Below are 23,891 nucleotides of genomic sequence, written 5' to 3'. Positions count from 1 at the left end.
TTTATCAACATATTCCAATTTTTTTCTTGCTGTTCCTGCTTTTATTTTCAGCTGTAAATATAGGTCTGATGCTGCACTGCTTGTTTGTGATCTCAGAGATTTACGAGTTGATTTTACTGATCTTGTCCGTGTTGAAGAAACTTTCTTTACTTTCACTGATTTCTCCATTTCTTGAGTAAAAAGTTGTTTCACTGATTCTTCCTGTAAGTGTAGAGCTCCCTTCACTTTTAACTGCACAGTGTCATAAATGAGGTCTGAGACTGTAGCTCATTTAAGGTGGGTCGATCCTCATGTGACTTATCAATATTAATGGTTAAAAGTGGAAAAACTGTATTAATTTTCACTCAATATAGTTTAATCTAATCAATAACCAAAGAAAATGTGTATGTTGCCACCCTTTTAAAGATGTCAGACATACAAAAACAGAAGTATATATCAACATAAAAAAATTGCACATTTTCGTTGAACAGAATGATGAAAATTAATAAAAACTTGTTGAAATGACAAATTTTAAATGTCAACAGTTTAAGAAATCTGATAATTCATAGATATAATATGTCTTACGGCGTGACCGTGCTTGAGGGCGAAGCAAAAAGTATTGGCATTAGTATCTATATCCTAAGCAAGACAAAAATCAACCCGAAGTTAGCACGAGAACAGAGCTTCATCAAAGCATCCTACTTTTGGACATTCGATCCGCCTATATATTGAACGCTGGAAATATAACGTAATTGATGTAAACAGTACATTGTGACGTTGTATTCAGCGTCGTTATTTAGCAAATTTACAAACATAGCGTTTGAACCAGGGTAGACGAGATTCAAAATGGAGGAATACATGTCCACGTGCTAATATTCGACGCCATTGCTACCAAACTTTTCAAGTTCCATAGGTATGGTTTACTTTTTCATTATTTTCATATATTTTCCTTTTAAAACATGCTTCGCCCTCTAATAAAAATTAATTGTGGATATTAGGGAAAGCATTGTGTCATAGACATGCAGTAGAGGAAATTCCAGCATAGGCGTTATTGCCCTTGACAACATTTTTAAAATTATAGATAATTGATTATCTATGGAAATTTAAAACTTTTTCAGTATCAAAATTTTACCAATTTTTTTATTTTCTTCAGTGAATAAAGTTCCTCTGAAAGATATATTTCAATAATGTGCAAAATTCAAATAGATAAAGATTTTGCAAAAACCTATGACATCACAAGAGGATCGATCAACCTTAAACTGTCCTCTGTAGGTACCCTCTTGAGATAGTCACAAAAAGTTTCATGCAATGTCACATACTCAGCAAAGTTTTTCTTAATGAGATCTTGGGTCAGTTTCTTGGTATCCTCGTTTTCCGTATGTTCAATGACAAGAATATTTTCATCGATGAGCCTGCGTATTCGAGCAAGTTTTACTGAATATCTTTCCACTTCTTCATGAAACAAACCTTGTCCTTTTTCTGTCATCTTTTGAGTGTCAGGTTCCATCTTTCACTGTTTTGTCCAGTTAACAAAATGCCCCAAACCAAAGTTCAAAATTATCTCATTCAAGACAGTCTAAAGATTCATAACATTGCAAAATTAAAAATAGTATTCACTCAAAAATGAAATGAACAGCATTTACACATTTACTTATAATTTCCACAATTCAACCTTTGCATAGTGAAATAAACATTACAATATATCATTCTGACAATTTTCAAGAATAAAACTTACATGGTTGCCGCTGTCTATGAAAATAGAATTATGTTACAATCTCGTGGAAATGATACCGGAAATGAAAATATATACATAGAAAACAAAACCGTACATAACCAGGTATGAAAATTCCGGATTGACATGGCGTAATTACACTACAAAGACACTGCAATTTTCTGGACGTCTTTGTGAGTTTGACATTAACTATCTCCCAAAACGCATGTACCTTACCCGTCTATGTTCCCATGACATGTGATTTAAGTGATCTATAACTCCTATAAAGAATTCAAAACAGAGAGCTTGGAAAAACCGGACCCATGGACATACTAGAGGTGGGATCAGGTGCCTAGGACGAGTACGCATCCCCTGTCCACCGGTCATACCCGCCGCGAGCCCTATATTATTATTATTAGTCTATGAACTTGATTCGAATATATAGTCTACTAGTATATTATTATTATTATTATATGATGTGGCAAACTATATCGTTATAACGACCATCAAATGTGCGAAATGCTGACTTTAAACGTGACTGTTGGAACCCCAACATTATCAACTTATTTGTCAGTAGCCTGCCTCGATTTAAAATTTGATCATAGGCAGAACAAGCTCCTGTGTATCAAATGAGTTGACAGAGATAACCATCATGTGCAGGTGATAATGGAATATTGCTACATAAATATGTGAAGTTGACGATGGACACGCTGCAATTACCACGTTTATCATAAAGTTGAGTTGTCAGTTTGCTGTTAATATCCATTTTCAATAAAATATCTAAGTATGAAGCAGAAGTGGGTGACTCTGTGGTGTCTTTTATTTCGAGTTCACAGGGATATATCGAATCGACATATGAATGAAAATTAGCATTGTTAATTGATAAAACGTCGTCGATACCTATATCTAAATGTCGCTTTACAGGACAAACCGAGAGATATTTTTCTTCTCACGTAGACGTTTTTGAATAAATCTTGCTTTGTACGAGAATTTGTTATGCTATATGATGAATCATTGAATCAAACACCGTGGATTTATCCAGAATAGTATACCAGTACCTATATTGACAAAATATAATCTGTACCCTGCTTTAACTCGCTACATTAAAAACGGCGACTTCCCTCCAATTCAGAGAGGAAAATGTCTGTAAAACCCTCTGCAGTCACTTATGTAAGGTGAAGATAGCAAACGGTGATCAATCTCATAACTCCTATAAGCAATACAAAATAGATAGTTGGGCAAACACCGACCCCTGGACATACCAGAGGTGGGATCAGGTGCCTAGGTATATCAAAGTGTGTAAATCTTCAAATTGTTAAAGTTCTCAATTTAGCAAACTATATTAATTTGTTTCTGGTAATTCATTATTGATATTAATAATTTGCTGTTTTAGTGTGTTTATGGAGTTATATCTCCAATTTGAGATTGTTCATTTATGTCACAAACTTTAAGTGAATAACCTAAAATTTGATTTTCATTTATGTATAAATGTATAGATGTTACAAGCTTTGAGTGAATTACCTCAAATTTGATTTTCATTTATGTATAGATGTTACAAGCTTTGAGTGAATTACCTCAAGTTTTGACCTTAGCATGGCACTTACGGTCGTTGCAGTGGGATACACTTATCGTTACAATACCTTTCATTACACTTTATGATGATATTCAAAGGATCTGTACATAACTTTCATTTCTAGTGTCGGAGACTTGACAAAGAAACAGTCATGATCTGTAATATAATATATTTGTGAGGTTTTAATCTTTTTACATATTGAATTTTTTAGGCATTCATGGGATTTGAACCCTGAAATCAACTTGTCCACTGAGCTAGGTTATTTCGTATTACATAGCATCATCATGTATGGTCATTTGTCAATTGGTTGAATTATTTTAATCTTTTAATTTCTTAAAAACAGTTGTTTATTCTATTTTTAATTGACAATTGTGGTTGAGAAAGTCTGTAAAATGTGTTGGTGACTATTTTTCTCGTGCTCGAAGCCATAATTTTTGTTGCTGACAGACATATTGTAGTAAGAGAGATTTTTGGTGAAAATCAAGCCTGTAATCCATTTTATGTGCTGTGGAGCTCAATAACCATTTGAAAGGAAGACAACTACTTTCATTTTCCCTTCCGTAGAGTGATCCTTCAGAATAATACAGTCAATTTTATTGGTCGATGGCTGGTTACGTGAAGGGAGGCAATTCATGATGTCTCCCTCACATGCAGTTGTCACCCTGCAGAAGATAAATTATTATTGCACAAGCGAGACAGCTCTATTAAAATTAATTGAAAATGAAAGGTGAAGATAACGAACAGTGATCAATTTCATAACCCCTACAAGCAATACAAAACAGATAGTTGGGCAAAAATATATACGAGATCGTTAATCATTAACTTCAGCGTCAACATTACGGTCATAAATAACAATTCAGAAGAACATAGCCTCATTGTCATACAATTTTGCATTTCACTTGATGTGAACGTTTTTGTTTTGAAATACGTTACGAAAAGTTTACATTTGATGTTATGATTTCGCGTCATTCTACTGTGACGTCACAATTGAATGCTTTCTCTCGATTAACTTTCTTAAACCTTAGTATTTGCTTTCATCAACATATATATCTAATTAAAGTATGACATTGAGTGTAAAACAAAATAGTGCATGTAGTTGAGGGTAACATTGATTTCACCCCTCGAAAACTATTGAAATTTTATTGGAATTTTCTACAGAGAAAGTTGTTACGAATTTGTTGACGTTTTAAATTAAAAAATATATATATGGTACAAGTCAATACATGTGTGATTGTTTTTTAACGTTCAGATTATTCAGGATAATAAAACTATTATAGACTGCTTAGCAGGAAGACATAACATATTATCAAGTCTTAGCGTTATCACCCGAGGGTGCATAGGCGCCCTCGGATGATAACCCTACCAAGACCTGATATTTGTGATATCCCCTTGTTAAATAGTACATAATTGTACATTCTCAATTACCTATATATGATGTCACATGTATCTACACATTTTGTTGGACAAAATATGTTTGAACATATACTAAAAAGATAAATGTATAATAACATTTCAAAAGTGATTATGGAAAACCATTGATGTAATTGTAAATTTTAAAGAAATGGTTTATGAAATGAAGAGGGAGAAATACCATATGCAAGGTGAAGATACCGAACAGTGATCAATCTCATAACTCCTATAAGTAATACAAAATAGATGGTATGGCAAACACGGACCTATTATCCTAAACATTTGCAATTATGATGTAAATTATCACAATAAATATTTCATTTAATTGTAAATGTGTTGTAGGTTGCCACTATATATTGGCAACTATAGTTCATAGTTCATCACGACCATACAAATACCATATATCAACAAAGGCGTAAACTAAGCGAATGGCTTTCCGTGTTACATATTTTTGTTAGGGAAGCTAGACACAGTACGCATCCATAAGTGTCATATTTTTCTAGAGACTGTAGTGAATCGGAATCGACTCTGCGCTCTGATAACAGAACCAGTTTGACAACATGACTACATGTACGTGTTGACTGAACTTGATTGGTTGGTGTACAGTGATCGGACCAACGTTTTATTGATACACAGTCTCAGTCATTTTACAGACAAAAGACAATGGTGAAATTATAATATCCATCAAATGTCATCCCCGTATTGCAATGGCATGGGATTAACAATTCATTCTAACTAAATTATTGTTACATCCAAGAATACATCATCAATTTATTGCAGTAATTAAAGGTAATTTCCCTCATCTTTCGTCGTTTGACATATACATTGTATGTTATAAAGTAACATTCAATGGAATACTAGTCACACTTAGTACTTGAAAACGTAACAAACACTTACCTGGGAAGAAATGCACTGAGCGAGAGAACACAAATATGCACAACAACAAAATATTGTAGATCTACAATTTATTTGGTATCAAACATTACATGAACCAATGAAGAACCTTTATACAAGTCAGTCATATATTTTATTGAACATAGCCTCTATTGATTTATTAGTTGTTTTAAACTTTGTGCAGCATTACTTGATTCCTGAAGATTAAGATTTTGTGCAGCATTGCTTGATTCCTGAAGATTAAGATTTTGTGTAGCATTGCTTGATTCCTGAAGATTACGATTTTGTGCAGCATTGCCTGATTCCTGAAGATTAAGATTTTGTGCAGAATTGCTTGATTCTGCGAAGGGCTTTAAGACTTGGGGGAGAAAAAAAGAAGTAAATTAATGGATTAACAGCATTGTTTAAAAGCAAACACAGTGACGAAACAGATACAGCGTAATAATAAAAGGAAATCGGACATACAGCGATGCTGTAATCTATAGAAATACATATAAAATATAAAATTATACCTACTAAAATTGGAGTGGTACTCAATAGATAAATCACAATGATTATAAATATCATCAGGGACATTTTTCTCGAAATTGATGAATGTTGTCCTGATGACAAATGTCCCGTGTTTTTTAGTTTGAAAATTTTAATAATATGCAAAACCACAATGAGTAAAAACAGTACAAATGTGACATATATACAGAATATTATTTCCAAAACAGAACCATCCTTGAAAGTGATATTATCATGCAGTTCCAACACAATTCTTAGGCAGTATAGAGATCCAGTTAGTATTCCTGCAAACCACACTCCTCCCGACATTTTTAATACGCTTTTTGTGGTGATCTTCACACTTTCCAAAGGCTTAGTGATGAATACATAACGTAAATATGCAATCAACACGATATGAAAGTTCGCACTGTGTAAGAAATAAAACGTTATCGTTGCGTACATGAGCACAGCTTGGTATCCCATAAAATGTTTTGTAGCGTAAATCCCGACTACGTAACGTGAGCACAAACATAACAAATCAGCAACAGAGAGACAAGCTATCACCGTGAATGTCGGTGTCCGAAGTTCATTCCTTGCTAATACAAGAATGATTACAATGGTATTAGCAATCACTCCGATAACAAGGAGGATTGTTGAGATAATTGTAAGTGATAAGCCCCACGAAGAATCCGGAAAAGATGATAGTTCTAGTTGAAATATAGCATTGCTATAATTCAATAAAGATGACGTATTTAGAAGTCCGAACGTCAGCTCTGTAAAATAGAGGAATCTGAATAAATGAATAAATATATATAATAAACAGATAAAATAAAATAACCCCCCTATATATTGTAAGTCATGATGATAGGATCACTATACGTACCGTCCATGATGATTGGAATGTCTTTTACAGAAGCCGTCCGTATTCCTTCAATTTTGTTTTTCAATACTCCAATTTTTGAGAAAGGATCCAATGCAGTACATGTATGCATATAACATATATATGTGTGAATGTGTTTACACAGTCACTGAATGTAAGCCTGAATACTAAATCGTTTTATAGAGAAGCTCTTTAAGTATGATATAAGACTAGATTATGCGTTGCTATAACGGACAGTATCTGAATTATGCTGTCATTGAACAATACGAACCATTGATAATTTCCAGTGCAGTAGCTTATTGTGAAATTCACGGAAGAGATAAAAAGTTCACCATATAATGCAGTGTGTTTAAACATAGGTCTGGAATTGTCAAGAAGCATTTATACGATATTCTAGAACAAAATATGTGTTGTTTGCTTCAAAAGACAATTTTTAATAAGATATGTATTGTTTGCAATGTTTTATCATGTCATATTGGAAATCAAAATCCTATGTGGCAAGAAGCGAGAAAATTCCAAAAATAAAACATCAGGGTAGGTGGTTGTAATAGAACAGAATTATCGCATTCTAGTGTGGTATGTAATGAAACACACGCGATGACAATGTGGTATTCTTGTTTTATATAATTCTGTTGACTTTGGAAGTTTCTAGTATACCGGTACATAGAAGTATGCGACTTTGCATGAACAGTTAGTAGCATTGCAGAAAGCATAGGTGGCGCTACGTGCGCATATTCCTATTCAATATGGAACTATTGACCCAACTGCACACCATGCTCAATTCCGCATCTTGACATGTTTCCTATACTATTAATGTATTTGATTGGTGGATATTTTTAAAGTCACGACCTTGAACGAAGTGTATATCAAAATTTCCCGGAAAAAAGTCAAAAGTCGTTATAAGTAAGCGCAATCGAATTTTAGACACACCACATTTTCGGCTTTAACGATCGACTACACGAATATTGAAGTGATATAGGAAAAGTTAAGTGTCCAAAATACATATATCAATAACAACCAACGAAGTATTTCCTCGTAATATGATCTAAAACATCTGCATCCCTACACCGGAAGTCTTGTTCAGAGAAAATTCGGGATTAATTCTCAACAGTCTCAATGTCAATAATAGTCTTAAAGGACAGAAAAAACGTGTACAGTGTGTTGCGATATATATTTTCTTTATTTAAGGAACGACTTTAATTCTGGGGCAAGTTATACGAGTATAACCTGGTTTGGGTCAGTTTACGCTTTATAATCCGCGAAGCGGATCATGAAAAAGCGTAAACTGACCCAAACCAGGTTATACTCGTATAACTTGCCCCAGAATTAAAGTCATTCCTTATAATTTAATGCAAGAGACAAAAATGCTAACCTTCGTTTATTAAAATGTACATAAACTCGGAAAAATACAAGTCAACCAAGCCGCGCAATGATTTACTGAGCAAGAGCGACACGAAGCGTCTAGCTGCGAAGCCAAAGGTCGCCATCTTTAATCTTAGTTCTACGGAGCCTAGCCATTTATCAAAATATTGTATCGAAAGTGAAGTTTGTAATGATAGAAAATATGTGTAGACTATCCATGTAATGCGTATTTCGCTGCCCTTTAGAGATAGAGATCGACTTTGAAGTCGCTCATCTCCGACAGATTGAGAAAATACGGGAAATTACATTGTTTAGGCATACCCAAAATACATCTTCATATATTAGAAAATGCAATAATTTACGGCTTTCAACTCTGTGAAAACTTCTACTCAACGAAAACTTACCCTTGTATGCAATGTTGTCGCTAATAGTAAATCCGACACAAGAAAATATGTAAGCAAGTAACAAATAGCGATCCACATGTCAATGTGTCTGACGTCATGTGATAAAATGTGACGTATGAATTTTTGTTTGCTTTGTTGAAAGACGGATCAAGGAACAAAACAACGCAGCCCCCCCCCCCCCCCCCTTTTACCAGTGAGAAATGTATTTCAAAATGAACAGGGTAATGCTTACTTGGCAAATCATTAATTCGAATATAATATCTTTGTTTTAATCTATTAATAGTATTATTCGACCATACATACAGAGAAAGATGTTTTACAAAAGTGATTTGGGTACAAGTAAGCGTAGATGCTAATATTGACAACGAGAAAACGACATGTGTATCAAACCGCAGTATCTTAATGTGCACGTTGACTTTCTATTCCGTAGAAGGCTGAAAACAGTGCTGTGATATAAATTTAGAGAGAGAAAAAAAAAGTTCCGACATCTGGTTGTCAAGGGGGTGTATCCCCATACCAAACCAGGTTATACAAAAATAACTTGCGTTCCTGAATTGGAATTTGACCAATCAGAGACAAGGATACAATAAAAATTAAATTATTCTATATTGTCTTTAAATAACAAAACATGTCTACGGTTTATTGAAATTGATATTTTGATTTGCTCTTAAGTATTGCCGACATCGAATGACTCTATAGTCTAGATCTATTATGTCAGAACTGAAACAAAATCATTACATGTATTATTATGTAAAATGTATCTTCCAAGAAATGCACATTTACTGTGTAGACTTATACCAGAGCATTTGCCAAGTGAGATTTATGACAAACCATCAAACGAGATTGTTTAAGAAATAACAATATCGGCGGTGAAGCATGATAAATTACCATAATTTGATGTCTTTATGAAGTTGCTGACTGTCCCATAAGTGGTGACTTAGTTTTATTTTTTGGTTATTTTACTAGTATAGATGCATATATGTTACCTAGATGTCATAAAATATAGAAATTTGACTTTTCATTAAATGAATCAGTCTTGAGACGCTTTTAGCTGGTTTTTTGTAAATCAAAGTGTTTCATATTCCACACGGGTGTTATACTAAATTGGCTGTCATTTCATTAAATATTGTTGTATCGAGTCAATGTTTTCTGTATTGATATTTAGAAAGGATCCAAAAAATACCCACAGTTAAAAGCATTTTAAATTTTCATGTTAACATTTTTGACTGGCATTGCTACAGTTAGTTCCCTTACCGTTGCTAAACGAAATGTAAACAAGCCGTCATTTGCATTTTCACCTCGGATGCTGAGCAATGAAAATTGTGTGATAAAGATAACAGTCCAACGGCATTTGAGTATACTAAGCGAGGGCTTCGAAGTGGCAGCCCCCGACAAGTCAAAAATAGTTCAAAATTGCCTTACTTTACAACATGAAATCATATAAGCTGTTGTTTGGGTTATTCAAATCGAGGGGTTGACGAACTTTTCATTGTTTGGCAATTGAGGATTCCTTTGATGAAGTAAGGTTAGATACGAGTATCGTATGCATATCTAATGAGTTCTAGAAAATTAAGAAATGGATCTTGACAGCCTGTAAGATATGTACTTGATCGAACCAGGTGTTTTTTAAAACCGGAAATTGTATTACATTTAAAAACGGAATGACCTTTGTAGTTCGATCAAATAGGAACTGTACAGCCAAAAAACATACTTTGCTGCACGACCTGCGGAGGATGTGGCGAAAACTGCATAGCACAAACCGGAAATAATGTATCCGACCGAATACGTGTCCATAAATAGCAAATTAGGGACCCCTTTGTTAGTTTAGGTCACCTACACGTTTGTCAATGCAGTGATCTACGAGACAACCGAAGTGTCATGACACTTACGTTATAAAAAAGAAAGAGCACAGTTGTTTGCAAATCGTTTAAGATCTTTTCTTTTTTGTTTGCTTTTTAAAATCTTTTTATAGGCTTTTAAAACATAAATAACCATACAAGCCAACCTTCATCCTTGTATTCACACTGTTGGGAAAATAAGAACATGAGTAGCATTTTGAAATAATAGCAATTAATTGATACAAATTATTAAGTCATTCAAAACGACATTTTTATTTTGATCACCTTTTGATAAAGACATTTGTGTCGATTAGAAATTTCATGTAAATAGTGTAAATGTAAAGATCCTAAAATATCATTAAACGTGAATGGTAAACCTTTCCTAGAGGTTGAAAATATTTGTGCATCTATTGACCAACAAAGTAATCACATTAATAATCTATTCATGTTCAATCAATAGGCAAAACATCATTGTTTGTATATCAAATTGCACTATTTCCCTGTCTTTTGTAACATCCAGAAAGAAAGACGTGACCAAATTCTTTCAACAAATACACAGTACTGAAATAAATATCTCCGTTCACACTACGTCATAGCCGTGGCCATATGATTAAGAAAGTTCTCGACTTTATGAATGAATATGTCCATATTTATCAACCAATCGGGAGACTTCCATATTTTGTACTTGGTTATATGGTTGTATATTGTTTAACGCCCCTCTCGAGAATATTTCACTCATAATTTTGGAGATGAAAAACAAAACCACTTGGAAATCATTAAATGACTCGTAAAGGAATTATCCGAGGATTGTCGATTGGGAAAGATGACAGCATAGCCAATCAAAATAAAGTAACTGATACATGCAAGCATATTCTCATTTTGTTAATTAGGGCAGATTGCATTTGACAGTTTGCTATTTACCTGACTTGATTCTAAACGAATGATCTGTTAGCGTTTTGTCTGTTTTTATTTGTAAACAAACGCTATACGTTTTACCTGTGGGTACATCCATTGCCAGTTCGGTACATGCCCACGAACAACAACACCACCAAACTACCGCAACATGTCCACGAATATCATTAAACTACCGCAACCTGTCCACCAACACCGTCACCATTATTTCACTGCGATCTGTCCATGAACACCGTCACCACTAAACTACCGCGAACTGCCAACAAACAGCATCACTGCGAAACAACCTGGCCTATCCACGAACACCGTAAGCACCAAAGTACCGCGATCTGTCTACCGACACCGTCACTACTAAACCACAGCGACCTGCACAGGAAAACCGTCACCACTAACCTACCGCTATCTGTCCACGCACACTGTCACCACTAAATTACCGCAACCTGTCCACCAACACCGTCACCACTAACCTACCGCGATCTGTCCACGAACACCGTCCGTCACCACTAAACTACTGCAACCTGTCCACCAACACCGTCACCACTAAACTTCCGCGACCTGCCAACGAATACCATCACCGCGAAACAACCATGGCCTGTCCACGAACACCATCACCACCAAAGAACTGTGAACTGTCCACAAAATCCGTCACCACTCAACCACAGTGACCTATCCACGAACACCGTCACCATTAAACTACCGCGACCTGCCCATGAACACCGTCACAACTAAACTACCGCCACCTATTCACGAACACCATCACCGCGAAAGTACCGCGACCTGCCCGTGAATACTGTCCCCACTAAACTTCTGCGACCTGCCCGTGAACACCGTCATCATTAAACTACCGTGACCTGCCCATGAACACATTCATCACTATACTACCGTGACCTGCCCATGAACACGGACACCGCTAAAATACCGCAAACTGCCAGCGAACACCGTCACCACAAAATTACCGCCACCTATCCACGAACACCATCACCGCTAAAGTACCGCGACCTGCCCGTGAATACTGTCCCCACTAAACTTCTGCGACCTGCCCGTGAACACCGTCACCATTAAACTACCGTGACCTGCCCATGAACACATTCATCACTAAACTACCGTGACCTGCCCATGAACACGGACACCGCTAAACTACCGCAAACTGCCAGCGAACACCGTCACCACTAAACTACCGCGAATTGTCCACAAACATCGTCATCACTAAAACTACCGCGACCTGTCCACAATCATCGTCACCACTAAACTACCGCGAATTGTACATAAACATCGTCATCACTAAAACTACCGAGACCTGTAAACAAACACCGTCACCACTAAACTACCGCAAACAGCCAGCAAATACCGTCACTGCTAAAATACCGTGCCTTGGCAACGAACACTGTCACCACTAAACTACCGCCACCTGTCCACGAACATCGTCACCACTAAACTACCGTGACCTGCCCGTGAACACCGCCACCACTAAACTACCGAGAAATACCCATGAACACAGTCATCACTAAACTAGATTGACCTGCCCATGAACACCGACACCGCTAAACCACTGCAAACAGTCAACGAACACCGTCACCGCAAACTCCTGCGATCTGTCCACGAACACCAACACCGCTAAACCACCGCCACCTGTCCATGAAAACCGTCCCTACTGTGACCATTAAACGAGCGTGACCTGTCCATCATTCGATATTCAAATTTACTATTTGTATGTCATACATGCAATGCAACTATTGGGTTCCCTATAGCATGTTTAATATTTATGATATTGACAGAGTAATATATCAATTTACCTTAATTACGAGTCGCATTTCATTGTGCCAGTTATGCACAAAGACATATTTCAGTTATCTGAAAATAAAAACACGCAAAAAATAGTAATACATGATTATAAATATATATTGAAGTTGATAACAATATAGTTAGATTAATAAGATTACCAATTAACCCTTTACAACAAACTGCACGTTGGTGTTCCCTGCAGAATAGATATATGTATCGCATGGTTGGGCAAATGGTAGCCATTCATTTCCCATAGGATTTAACACAAACCTTTAGCATTCTTCCTATTTCACTATATTGATTTGAGACAAAAACCCGCCAATTGTTGATATGATGATTCCGTTTCTTGATCCATTTATTTCTTTTGAGAAACATCCCGCAGATTCAGGTGTACATACATGAGGTCTTGGAGTGGGGGAAATCCCAGAAGGTTTTGTATAGTCGCTCGGGTTCAGTCTCAGAGCCGTACCAATTCCGTATTTCTATTAAGTATGGGAATGTAAAGGCCATGTATATCTGAATAAGAGTTTTAAATTTTGTATACTCATCGATTTTGTTTCCTCTCATGCAGCGTTGTCCCTGGAAAAATCAAGTCATTTCCCCGTAATGTACTTTTCAGTTTCTAGTACATTTGTGACGTCTAACCGAGCGGATTTACCAAAATTATTCAAATACAATAAATAATAATACACTAAAGTAAAACTATTTTCCACAATTCAAACTGAGCGAAATGCTCAAAAAAAATATTTGTTCTGATTCGTGGGATAAGCCCAGATAACTTATGAGAACCGTTAAAGAGACAAAAATAATGAAACAATCAATTACAACTTTGAGACGGAACAATGATTCGTAGCTAATAAAAAACTCTAAATGGGATGGAAACACTTGTTGATTCAGATACTGTCTCACTTAAGGTTGATCGATCCTCATGTGATATCATAGGTTTTTGCAAAAATCTTGATAATCTAAACTTTGCGCATGATAGAAATATATCTTTTTAAGGATTTTTATTCACTGGATATGATAAAAAATCTCGTAAACTATTAACATCACAAAAGTTTATATTTTCCAAAGATAATTAATTATTTATGACTAAAAAAAATGTGTCAAGGGCAATAACTCCTATGCTGGAATTTCCTCTACTGGATGTCTATTATACATTGGTTTCCCTAATATCCACAGTTAATCTATACATATTTATGAATTAGCAGGTTTTTTTTAAAACTGTTGATATCTAAATTTTGTTATTTTAAACAAGTTCTTATCTATTTTTATTATTCTGTTTAACGAAAATGTGTGATTTTCTGATGTTGATGTATACTTCTGTTTTTGTATGTTTGACATCTTTAAAAAGTTGGCAACATATACATTTTCTTTGGTTATTGATTAAATTAAACTATATTGAGTGGGAATGGATAAAGTTTTTCCACTTTTAACCATTAATATTGATAAGTCACATGAGGATGGAGTTACCTTAACTAAGTATGTATCTTTTACTGTCGAAATGCACATCTGGTACATCAAAATAGGTACCGTATATTAAGTTTTACATTATGACCCCTGGGTCGAGGCCTCTGCTGGTGGACTGTTAGTCGCCGAGGGTCTCTACAGCTCAGCAGCTAAGTACTTCGTTACTAGCTTGAAAATACGGATGTATATTTAATTGCTGTGAAAAAATATAGAAATTCATTTCAAAATTAAGGATTATTTCCCTCATACATAGCTCTTATCCTTCAACGAATTTCGCTCCACTTTTTGGCACTCTGTTTCCCCCTAAAACAAGTATGTCGTTCTTTCGGATTTCAAAAATTTCAGTTGAGCATCACTGAAGAGACATTATTTGTCGAAATGCGCATCTGGTGCATCCAAATTGATACCGTATATTAATTTTTACATTATAAAGAATATCCTTATTATTAGGGAGATAGGGAAGGAAAAGCTTGTTCAGCCACGTCTAATCCCTGTCTTACTTAAGGTGTTTTCAGCTTGTCTTCTATCAAGGAAGTGAGGAGCTGCAGTGACTACGCTCTTTATATACTACCTAGACTGATTTTGATTGGTTGATAACTGTTCTTGATTTTAATTGCATAAAAGAGTTCTAACATATTAATCTGAATTTTCTCTGATCATCACACATTGAGGGAAATGAATTTTTACTACTGTAGCAGTTCTAACGGTGACTTATAAAGATTATATTTCTAAAATTCGAACATGTCACAAAAATGTTAATAGATATGCATGTATATTTTTTTTTCATTCGCAGTTACTGGTTAGGTTTATGAAGATCCAGATTCCAAAATCAGAAAATGGGTTCGCACTCCTGATGGGGATCCCATTTTGACACGGTTTCACATGAATAAATAGAAACAAAATTCATGATGCATTTTAAAAAGAATGGAAAAGGTTGCAAATTAAAAAGCCAAAAGATTTAAGTACGACATTTGATCAAATATGTCTTTTTCTTACATATAAATGTTTTCATCCTGTGTTACCCCAACACCCTATTGTCAGGTTGATATGACAAAGGGTATGTTTAATCACTTGTTACATGCATATCAACTTAATAAAAGAATAAACGATATAATAAAAAACCGTGTAAGCTACTACAGAGAGAAATCTTGGCATTTGATTGGACGACAAGCCGGGAGTATGAGGCCTTACACCCTGCCAAGAATAGATGGGATTCAAAATAGCTTCAATAGATCTATATACTTAAAAGCATCGTAAAATAAACATTATTCATTTCTACATGGATCGTTATGTTGTAGGACATATTCGTTATATGGATTTTTGGCAGGGTATATGGACTCGCACTCCAAATCAAACTACTATTCTCCCTCACCTTAACGGCTCCTGACAATATAAACGTTGACAGGGAATGTAAGTTTAAATACCCTGCGAAGAATTCACAGCATAACTAATAATGCAAATACTTTATCTAAGACAAAATACGTTCGAACCATAATATACAATGAAGTGTGAAAAGTTCAAATAAGAGAATGTGGCATGGAAATCACACAGAAACAAAATAGGATATATCTATAACTTATTAAGAATATTCGTTTGTTTGCAAACATATCAGCTGTGTAGTATGTTTATTTCATGCCTCCACATGAAATGATGACGGACAAAATTAAATTAACACACACAGAGGTCATATTACAGATTAGGTCATCACAATTATGTGTTTTTCGCGTTAAAATTTGTTTGAAGCATGCAAAAAAATCATCTGCAATAAAAATATGAAAAGCTCAAATGTATGCTTAAATTTCAAAATATAAGGGTTGCCATTACATGATTGTTCGCTACTGTTACTAATTGTACGTGGCGACTACTGATTGTACGGGACAAATACTAATTGTACGTAACAGTTTTGACCTCTTTATATGGTTCATTTGATTACGTCTACTATTGCCAGCATCTGCATACTGCAAACACAAAACTCATTCCAGATGCAGGAAAACACAATCAATATCAACAAACTTCCAGGACACTTCAGTGTGACAGTAAGTCACAGTATTTCACATAGTCTTATAATGTAGATTGTATTCTGTAGGGAGCTACACAGGCAGCAATGAATATTCGTCTCTACATGCAGTATAGATTAAGTAGCGTACGCTAGTCTGAAAATTTGAAAAGAAGTCTACTCGTTGTCGTGGAACAATCACAGTAAATACGTTTCATATAAACTGTAGTCGATATCGATTTCAGAGTAGGGAAGGATAATGGCCAATATCACAAATGATAAAATCATACGAAGTAATAGACCTACCACGTCTATACAATATAAACAGGTTCATTATAACACAGTCCATCAAAAATCATTTGGGGATTTAATTTCAGCAAAACTACCGAGTGACCCTCACATGATTTATTCACAGATGAAGCCCATTTGAAATCTATATTTTGATTCGGTAAGAGTCCTCAATCCAAATCCAATTTAATTGTTTTTCCGGAAAGGAACGATTAGAAGTTAAATGTATTAATTAAGAATACGAGTACACTGTTTGCAAGGGGGTGCTCAACGTGCGGAAACTACGAGATCTTTCATAAATGGAATTCATTTGAGGACCATGATTGAATTTGCCAATCGTCATTTTTACCAGCCTTAGTAATCACTTTATCAAGTATCCATCTTGTGTCTTTGAACTACCAGGTTCCCCAGACGAAGGAGTGAACTGATTTACATTTTACCCACTGGAGCATGCGTAGTGAACACGGAAGAATAGGTCGGCGGAGGAGCTGTATAGGTGGCGCTGTACGGTACCGGTGCATTGACGGGTGGCGGTATCCCGTACTGAACATGTGTGTTTCCGTATAGATATGTTTGGACGGGAGCCGTTGTATAATTCAGTGTAGTAGTTGGATATGGCTGTTGATGAAACAATCTTGTTTGTCGAACTGCAAATTAAAAGAAAAGACATCTTATATGACATCTCTCCAAACCAAACAGAACCATAATTTTAGTTTGCTTGTTTTTTACAACGTTCAGCTCTCGTTACATGTACATCATGTGGGGTTTTTTTTCATGGTCAATAAAATTCTGCTTTATTCAGAGGAAACAAAAACTTAAATACATGTATATTGATAGTGAAATACTGCCATTATTAATCGCTCAATATATTAATTGCATAATGATTTAAGAACCGAATATAAAACTAACAGTTGAAAACAAAATCAATCACCTGTATTTTGGTACGTCACTGAGCTATTTAAATTCCCGACTGGCCATCCGAATCGTGACCTCGTTCGGAAGTGAACTCCCTTGCAGTTCTTGATACAAACACAGACAAAGACGAATATCAGCAATCCAATAGCCGCTAACACCCCGATGATAATTCCAGCTATTGCCCCGTCACCACTAGATCGAGAATTTTCAAAATTAGATAAATCCATGTGATAGAATATGAATTAGCAAATAAATATGATAAAACAATTGCTTGCAATTCAGTGTTAGGTGAAAATAAAGAGTCGGTAGTCGGTTCAATATTGCGCAATGTAAGGCGTAAATTGAAATCTTGCACTTGTAAACAAAATATTACAATGTAGTACCCCCCCCCCCCAAAAAAAAAAACACCCCTTAATTTCCGTCAATAAATAATATAGAGTCTGGAATATCTACATGAAAGGTGAGAATAAAGAACAGTGATCAATCTCATAACTCCTATAAGCAATACAAATATAGATAGTTGGGCAAACAATGACCCATGGATACGCCAGAGGTGGGATCAGGTGCCTAGGAGGAGTAAGCATCCCCTGTCGACCGGTCAAACCCGCTGTGAGCATATATATATATATATATATATATATATATATATATATATATATATGGTTACTAGCGGACTACAATTTGAAAAAATTGCAAGTAATGCTGATAAATTGTAAACGTTCAGTACTATAGAGTACTTGTCACATAGATATTGTAAACACTCAGTACTATAGAGTACTTGTCACATAGATATTGTAAACACTCAGTACTATAGAGTACTTGTCACATAGATATTGTAAACACTCAGTACTATAGAGTACTTGTCACATAGATATTGTAAACACTCAGTACTATAGAGTACTTGTCACATAGATATTGTAAACACTCAGTACTATAGAGTACTTGTCACATAGATATTGTAAACACTCAGTACTATAGAGTACTTGTCACTTAGATATTTGTTATCCCCTCGTGATTCGATATGGTAACAGGACCGCTCATGTGTAAAGGAGTGTCAGTATGCGTGTAACTCTGAACTTGTAGACACAGGCTATGTCCGATTGATTTAATACTGAATCGAAATGCCTTGATCATTATAAGGTCAAAGGTCAAGGTCACTGTTGGACTTGTAGACCCTCTGGAGGTCACATGTCGTGTTCGACTGATATGGTGCTGCACATGTAGCTTTGTTATCAAGAGAGGACAACCTCCATTGATTTTAGGGTCAAAAGGTCAAAGTCAAAGAGTTTGTGGGGAGAGAATGAGAGAGAGATAGAGAGAGTGAGAGTGAGAGAGGGGAGAGAGAGAGGGAGAATGAGAGAGAGAATTAGAGAGAGAAAGAGAGGGAGAGAGAGAGAAAAAAAATGAGAGAGAGGGGGAGGGGAGATGGAGATGTAGTAGTATCATAAAAATACCACATATATATTAATACTATATGTAACAAAACATACTTACATGTAATAGTAGTTGTAGTCATAGTAACTGTAACTACAATAGTACCTGTTATAGTACGATTTATAATAACAACCCGCCAATGCGAAGTATACACCTGTGAACATAAAGATGATTTTGTTAACACTGACTATGTGTCTGCACACCAATAATTAATGTATTGTCTATACATGTACATGTATGATGCTTTCCGAGATGACTATATACGTGTGTTTTTGTTATACTGTATTTTCGTCTAGATAGAGGTGTAAAGCATAGAAATATGGATGCAGGTGCGATATTCACTCTCAAACTGTGATTGGGCTGCTCAAGATCATGTTAATTTCCATTACCGAATTACAATGTCTCCCGTTACGATAAATAATGGGAATTTCAAATGAACACAGTTGATATTCACACCTTGGCGATATTTGGAAAATCGATCAGAGTTTTCGATACCATGTAGAATTTTATCATTGTATTATTCAATTCTACAACTACGTACAATTAATAAGCGAATTATATTCAAGAACTATCACAGAAAAAAATAATTTACTTACCAAAGTTCAAGAAAACTGTAGACGTAATTTCTAATTCTCGTAACATTTTTGCTGCTTGTGGTTTCACAGAAACACAATGTCGTCGCTAACGATCCAATACTCTTCCAAGCACCGGGACATATACAAATACTGCAAATGGTCGATCACAGGTACTTTAAACACACGATCAAACTGGTTTTGCCATTGCCATTTTGAAACTCATAGACATATATAAAAATCAATAGCGTTCTTTATCTTCAAAATTTTGCGGTCGTTACTATTATTATTTTTGGGTTTTGTTTTTGTTTTTTTGGGGTTTTTTTGGCTTTGGTTTTATCTATTTTTTTTTTTTTTTTTTTTTTTTTTTTTTTTTTTTTGGTTCCTGTTTCAACTTCAATGTCTATTGTACAGATGCCCTTTTTTAAATTGAAAATGTCAATAACGTATGCATGTACATGCAAACCCCAATCGTCGGAAGCCACGAACAGTGTAAGAGAGTAATAACCCTTGGGTTTCGGCGATGGTACGCTAGCTCTAATCTAATTTCCCGCACATGCGTGGATCTTCATCCTGGATGAATGACAGTGTTTTCGCACTGCGAAAAGGTAGCTATACGTGGAACTTTTGCCTTTTTGCACGGACACTTCATATTTGAGCATTTGAAAACCCTGATGAAACAGAGTGCATTGCATGTGGTGTGACACTGGTGAGAAGTTTGCATATTAACCCATGATGCCGGACAAGATCAAAGGCTTTGGATCTATTGATGAAGACTGCACCGTGTACTGCCTCTTTTTCATTCGTGTAGTGACTCTGACTTTTTGCTTAACAAGATTGGCTATTGTGCTGCGTTCGGGACGAACCTCTCTTGACACATGATCCAGAGTGCCTAGTTTCTCCAGACACCATTTTCACATGGTGCTCAGCATTCTTTCAAAAGTTTTGCACAAGTATCATAAAAGTGATATTGGTCTGAAGGAGTCAGGAACCTGGGGGTCCGTGTCTGGTTTAGGTATTATGGCGCCTATGACATTGGTACATGGTGCTGTTAAAGTTAATCGATCCTCGTGTGATGTCATAGGTTTTTGCAAAAATCCCTATCAAATTAAACTTTCCGCATGATAGAAATATATCTTTCAGAGGATTTTTATTCACTACATAAAATGAAAAATCTGGTAAACTATTGATTTTAAAAAAGTTTATATTTTCCATAGATAATCAATTCTTTGTAATTAAAAAAATGTTGTCAGGGGCAATAACTCCTATGCTGGTAATAATAAGAGTATTTTTTCTACTGTATGTCTATTATACATGATTTCCCTAATCCGCAATTAATTTATACATATTTATGAATTAACAATTTTTTAAACTGTTGACATTTAAAATATGTCATTTCAACAAGATTTTAATTATTCTGTATACGAAAATGTGTGATTTTCTGATGTTAACATATAATACTGGGTTCTTTATAAAGTCTGACATCTTTAAAAATGTTTGTTTTTGGGGGTTTTTGGGTTTTTTTTAGCTCACCTGAGCTAAAACTCAAGTGAGCTTTTCTGATCACCCGTATTCCGGCGTCCGTCCGTCTGTAAACTTTTAACATGTTTAACTTCTTCTCAAAAACCACTGGGTCAATTTCAACCAAAGTTGGCACAAAGCATCCTTAGGTAAAGGGAATTTTAAATTGTTAAAATAAAGGGTCAGACCACCTTCCAAGGGGAGATAATCAAGAAAAGGTAAAAATAGGGTAGGGTCATTAAAAAATCTTCTTCTCAAGAACCACTGGGCTAGAAAAGATGAAATTTATAGATAAGTTTTATTACGTAGAGCAGATTCTAAATTGTTAAAATCATGGCCCCCAGGGGTCGGATGGGGCCACAATAGGGGATCAAAGTTTTACATACAAATATATAGGAAAAATCTTTAAAAATCTTCTTCTCAAGAACCACTGTGCCAGAAAAGCTGAGATTTATATGAAAGCTTCCTGATATAGTACAAATTCTAAATTCTTAAAATCCTGGCCCCCGGGGGTCGGATGGGGCCACAATAGGGGATCAAAGTTTTACATACAAATATATAGGAAAAATCTTTAAAAATCTTCTTCTCAAGAACCACTGGGCCAGAAAAGCTGATATTTACATGAAAGCTTTCTGACATAATGCAGATTCAAGTTTGTTCAAATCATGGCCCCTGGGGGTTGGATGGGGCTACAAGGGGGGATCAAAGTTTTACATACAAATATATAGGGACATTCTTTAAGAATCTTCTTCTCAAGAACCACTGAGCTAGAAAAGCTGATATTCACATGAACAGCTTCCTAACATAGAGCAGAGTTAAGTTTGTTCAAATCATGGCCCCCTGTTATAGGATGGGGCCACAATAGGGGATCAAAGTTTTACATACAAATATATAGGATTTTTTTTTTTTTAAATCTTCTTCTCAAGAACCACTGAGCCAGAAAAGCTGATATTTACATGAAAGCTTTCTGATATAGTGCAGATTCAAGTTTGTTCAAATCATGGCCCCTGGGGGTAGGATGGGGCCACAAGGGGGGATCAAAGTTTTACATACAAATATATTGGAAAAATCTTCAAATATCTTCTTCTCATGAACCATTGGGCCAAAGAAGTTTACATTTACATGAAAGCTTTCTGACATAGTGTAGATTCAAGTTTGCAAAAATTATGGCTTCCAGGGGTAGGTTGGGGCCATAATAAGGACTACGGTTTTACATGAAAATATATATAGAAAGTCTTCTGATATGGACCAAGGTGAATCAGGTGAGCGATGTGGCCCATGGGCCTCTTGTTTTAATTATATCGCAAGCTCGTGCATTTTGACAGTCAACTTGTGCCAATATTCACCAATATAAGTTCAATAACCCTTTTATTATATAGCTAAAGTATTTAGTTGTTAAATTATATCCCTTTTCACTCAAACTACTCGAAAATAGACGAGAATTCATCAATATTGGCAGTGTGCAATAACAGCATGTATTTCTTAACTGTTCAATATTTAACCCGTCATTAATGCATGAAGCAAACTGATTTTGTAAATGGGGACATCATAATTTATGTACAGTAAAACATTTTGCTTAAGTAAATATCAAACACCGGCTCTGTCAGATTTGGAGGACCGTCGTCTGCCATTTTGGCTTGTTTACGTCATTACGGTAACGTCAATATTGAACGCTCATACTCGGAATGTTTCGGGCGCATACAATTTACGTAATGCAAAGTTAGCGTTCAATAAATTCTCAGGATATTGAACGCTAACATTCTCTAGATTTTACGCAGATTTTATATTAGACTATTTATTAGCTATATTATATATCTATCTATATATATATATATATATATATATATATATATATATATATATATAGATATATAATATAGCTAATATATATATATATATATATATATATATATATATATATATATATATATATATACGTATACATATATATACACACATATATATATATTTAAATCATACACTATATTACTTTTAAGAAAATTAATATATAAGACATATACATATGCATAGATATAGATATACATTCATATACATAAATTCGATATTTATAATACTATATCAAATATATATAAATATGGTAGAGATATTTAAAAATCTTTAAAAATGTGGCAACATACACATTTTCTTTGGTTATTAATTAAATTCAACTATATTGAATGGAAATTACAACAGATTTTGCACTTTTAACCATTAATATTGATAAGTCACATGAAGATCGACCCACTAAGTTATATGGCTTTCGGTTGTTGCGATCATCGATCACGGGGTGCTTAGTTCTCCTGGGCACATGCTCTCACTTCTGGTGTGTTCTGGGGTCCGTGTATGCCGTAATCTTAATTCTGTACTCTTAATGGCATTTATGAGATTGATCACTTTTCGTTACCTTCACTTTTCATAATGATGGAAATTGGTTTTGCGTGAAGAATTGGTTGTAGAACAATAT

The 23,891-nt window shown here is 35.2% G+C and overlaps 2 protein-coding genes across 2 annotated transcripts; both read right to left on the bottom strand.

Moving 5' to 3' along the window:
* Nucleotides 1-5,629: 5,629 nt before the first annotated feature.
* LOC130048488 (melanocyte-stimulating hormone receptor-like) lies at nucleotides 5,630-7,455 on the bottom strand. The gene is made up of 2 exons (XM_056145332.1): nucleotides 6,937-7,455; nucleotides 5,630-6,826 (listed from the first exon to the last, which is right to left on the bottom strand). Exons 1-2 carry the CDS (start codon nucleotides 7,043-7,045, stop codon nucleotides 5,880-5,882), a joined length of 1,056 nt encoding a protein of 351 aa, XP_056001307.1. The 5' UTR covers nucleotides 7,046-7,455; the 3' UTR covers nucleotides 5,630-5,879.
* An 8,694-nt stretch (nucleotides 7,456-16,149) lies between these two features.
* LOC125653632 (cysteine and tyrosine-rich protein 1-like) lies at nucleotides 16,150-20,259 on the bottom strand. The gene is made up of 4 exons (XM_048883204.2): nucleotides 19,931-20,259; nucleotides 19,395-19,488; nucleotides 17,917-18,092; nucleotides 16,150-17,632 (listed from the first exon to the last, which is right to left on the bottom strand). Exons 1-4 carry the CDS (start codon nucleotides 19,974-19,976, stop codon nucleotides 17,415-17,417), a joined length of 534 nt encoding a protein of 177 aa, XP_048739161.2. The 5' UTR covers nucleotides 19,977-20,259; the 3' UTR covers nucleotides 16,150-17,414.
* Between the last annotated feature and the right edge of the window lie 3,632 nt (nucleotides 20,260-23,891).

The sequence above is a fragment of the Ostrea edulis genome, chromosome 7 (assembly GCF_947568905.1).
Source record: "Ostrea edulis chromosome 7, xbOstEdul1.1, whole genome shotgun sequence".
Lineage (NCBI taxonomy): Eukaryota > Metazoa > Mollusca > Bivalvia > Ostreida > Ostreidae > Ostrea > Ostrea edulis.
This window is presented reverse-complemented; position numbering and strand designations above follow the sequence as displayed.

What these genes read in the sequence shown, in the direction of transcription:
- LOC130048488 (XM_056145332.1), bottom strand. Translation starts at nt 7,045, where the DNA reads ATGCATACATGTACTGCATTGGATCCTTTCTCAAAAATTGGAGTATTG. An exon ending in CATTCCAATCATCATGGACG is followed by an intron (nt 6,827 to 6,936) that starts GTACGTATAGTG and finishes TCTATTTTACAG; the next exon opens with AGCTGACGTTCGGACTTCTA.
- LOC125653632 (XM_048883204.2), bottom strand. Translation starts at nt 19,976, where the DNA reads ATGTTACGAGAATTAGAAATTACGTCTACAGTTTTCTTGAACTTTG. An exon ending in TACAGTTTTCTTGAACTTTG is followed by an intron (nt 19,489 to 19,930) that starts GTAAGTAAATTA and finishes TTATGTTCACAG; the next exon opens with GTGTATACTTCGCATTGGCG. An exon ending in AGTGACGTACCAAAATACAG is followed by an intron (nt 17,633 to 17,916) that starts GTGATTGATTTT and finishes TTTAATTTGCAG; the next exon opens with TTCGACAAACAAGATTGTTT.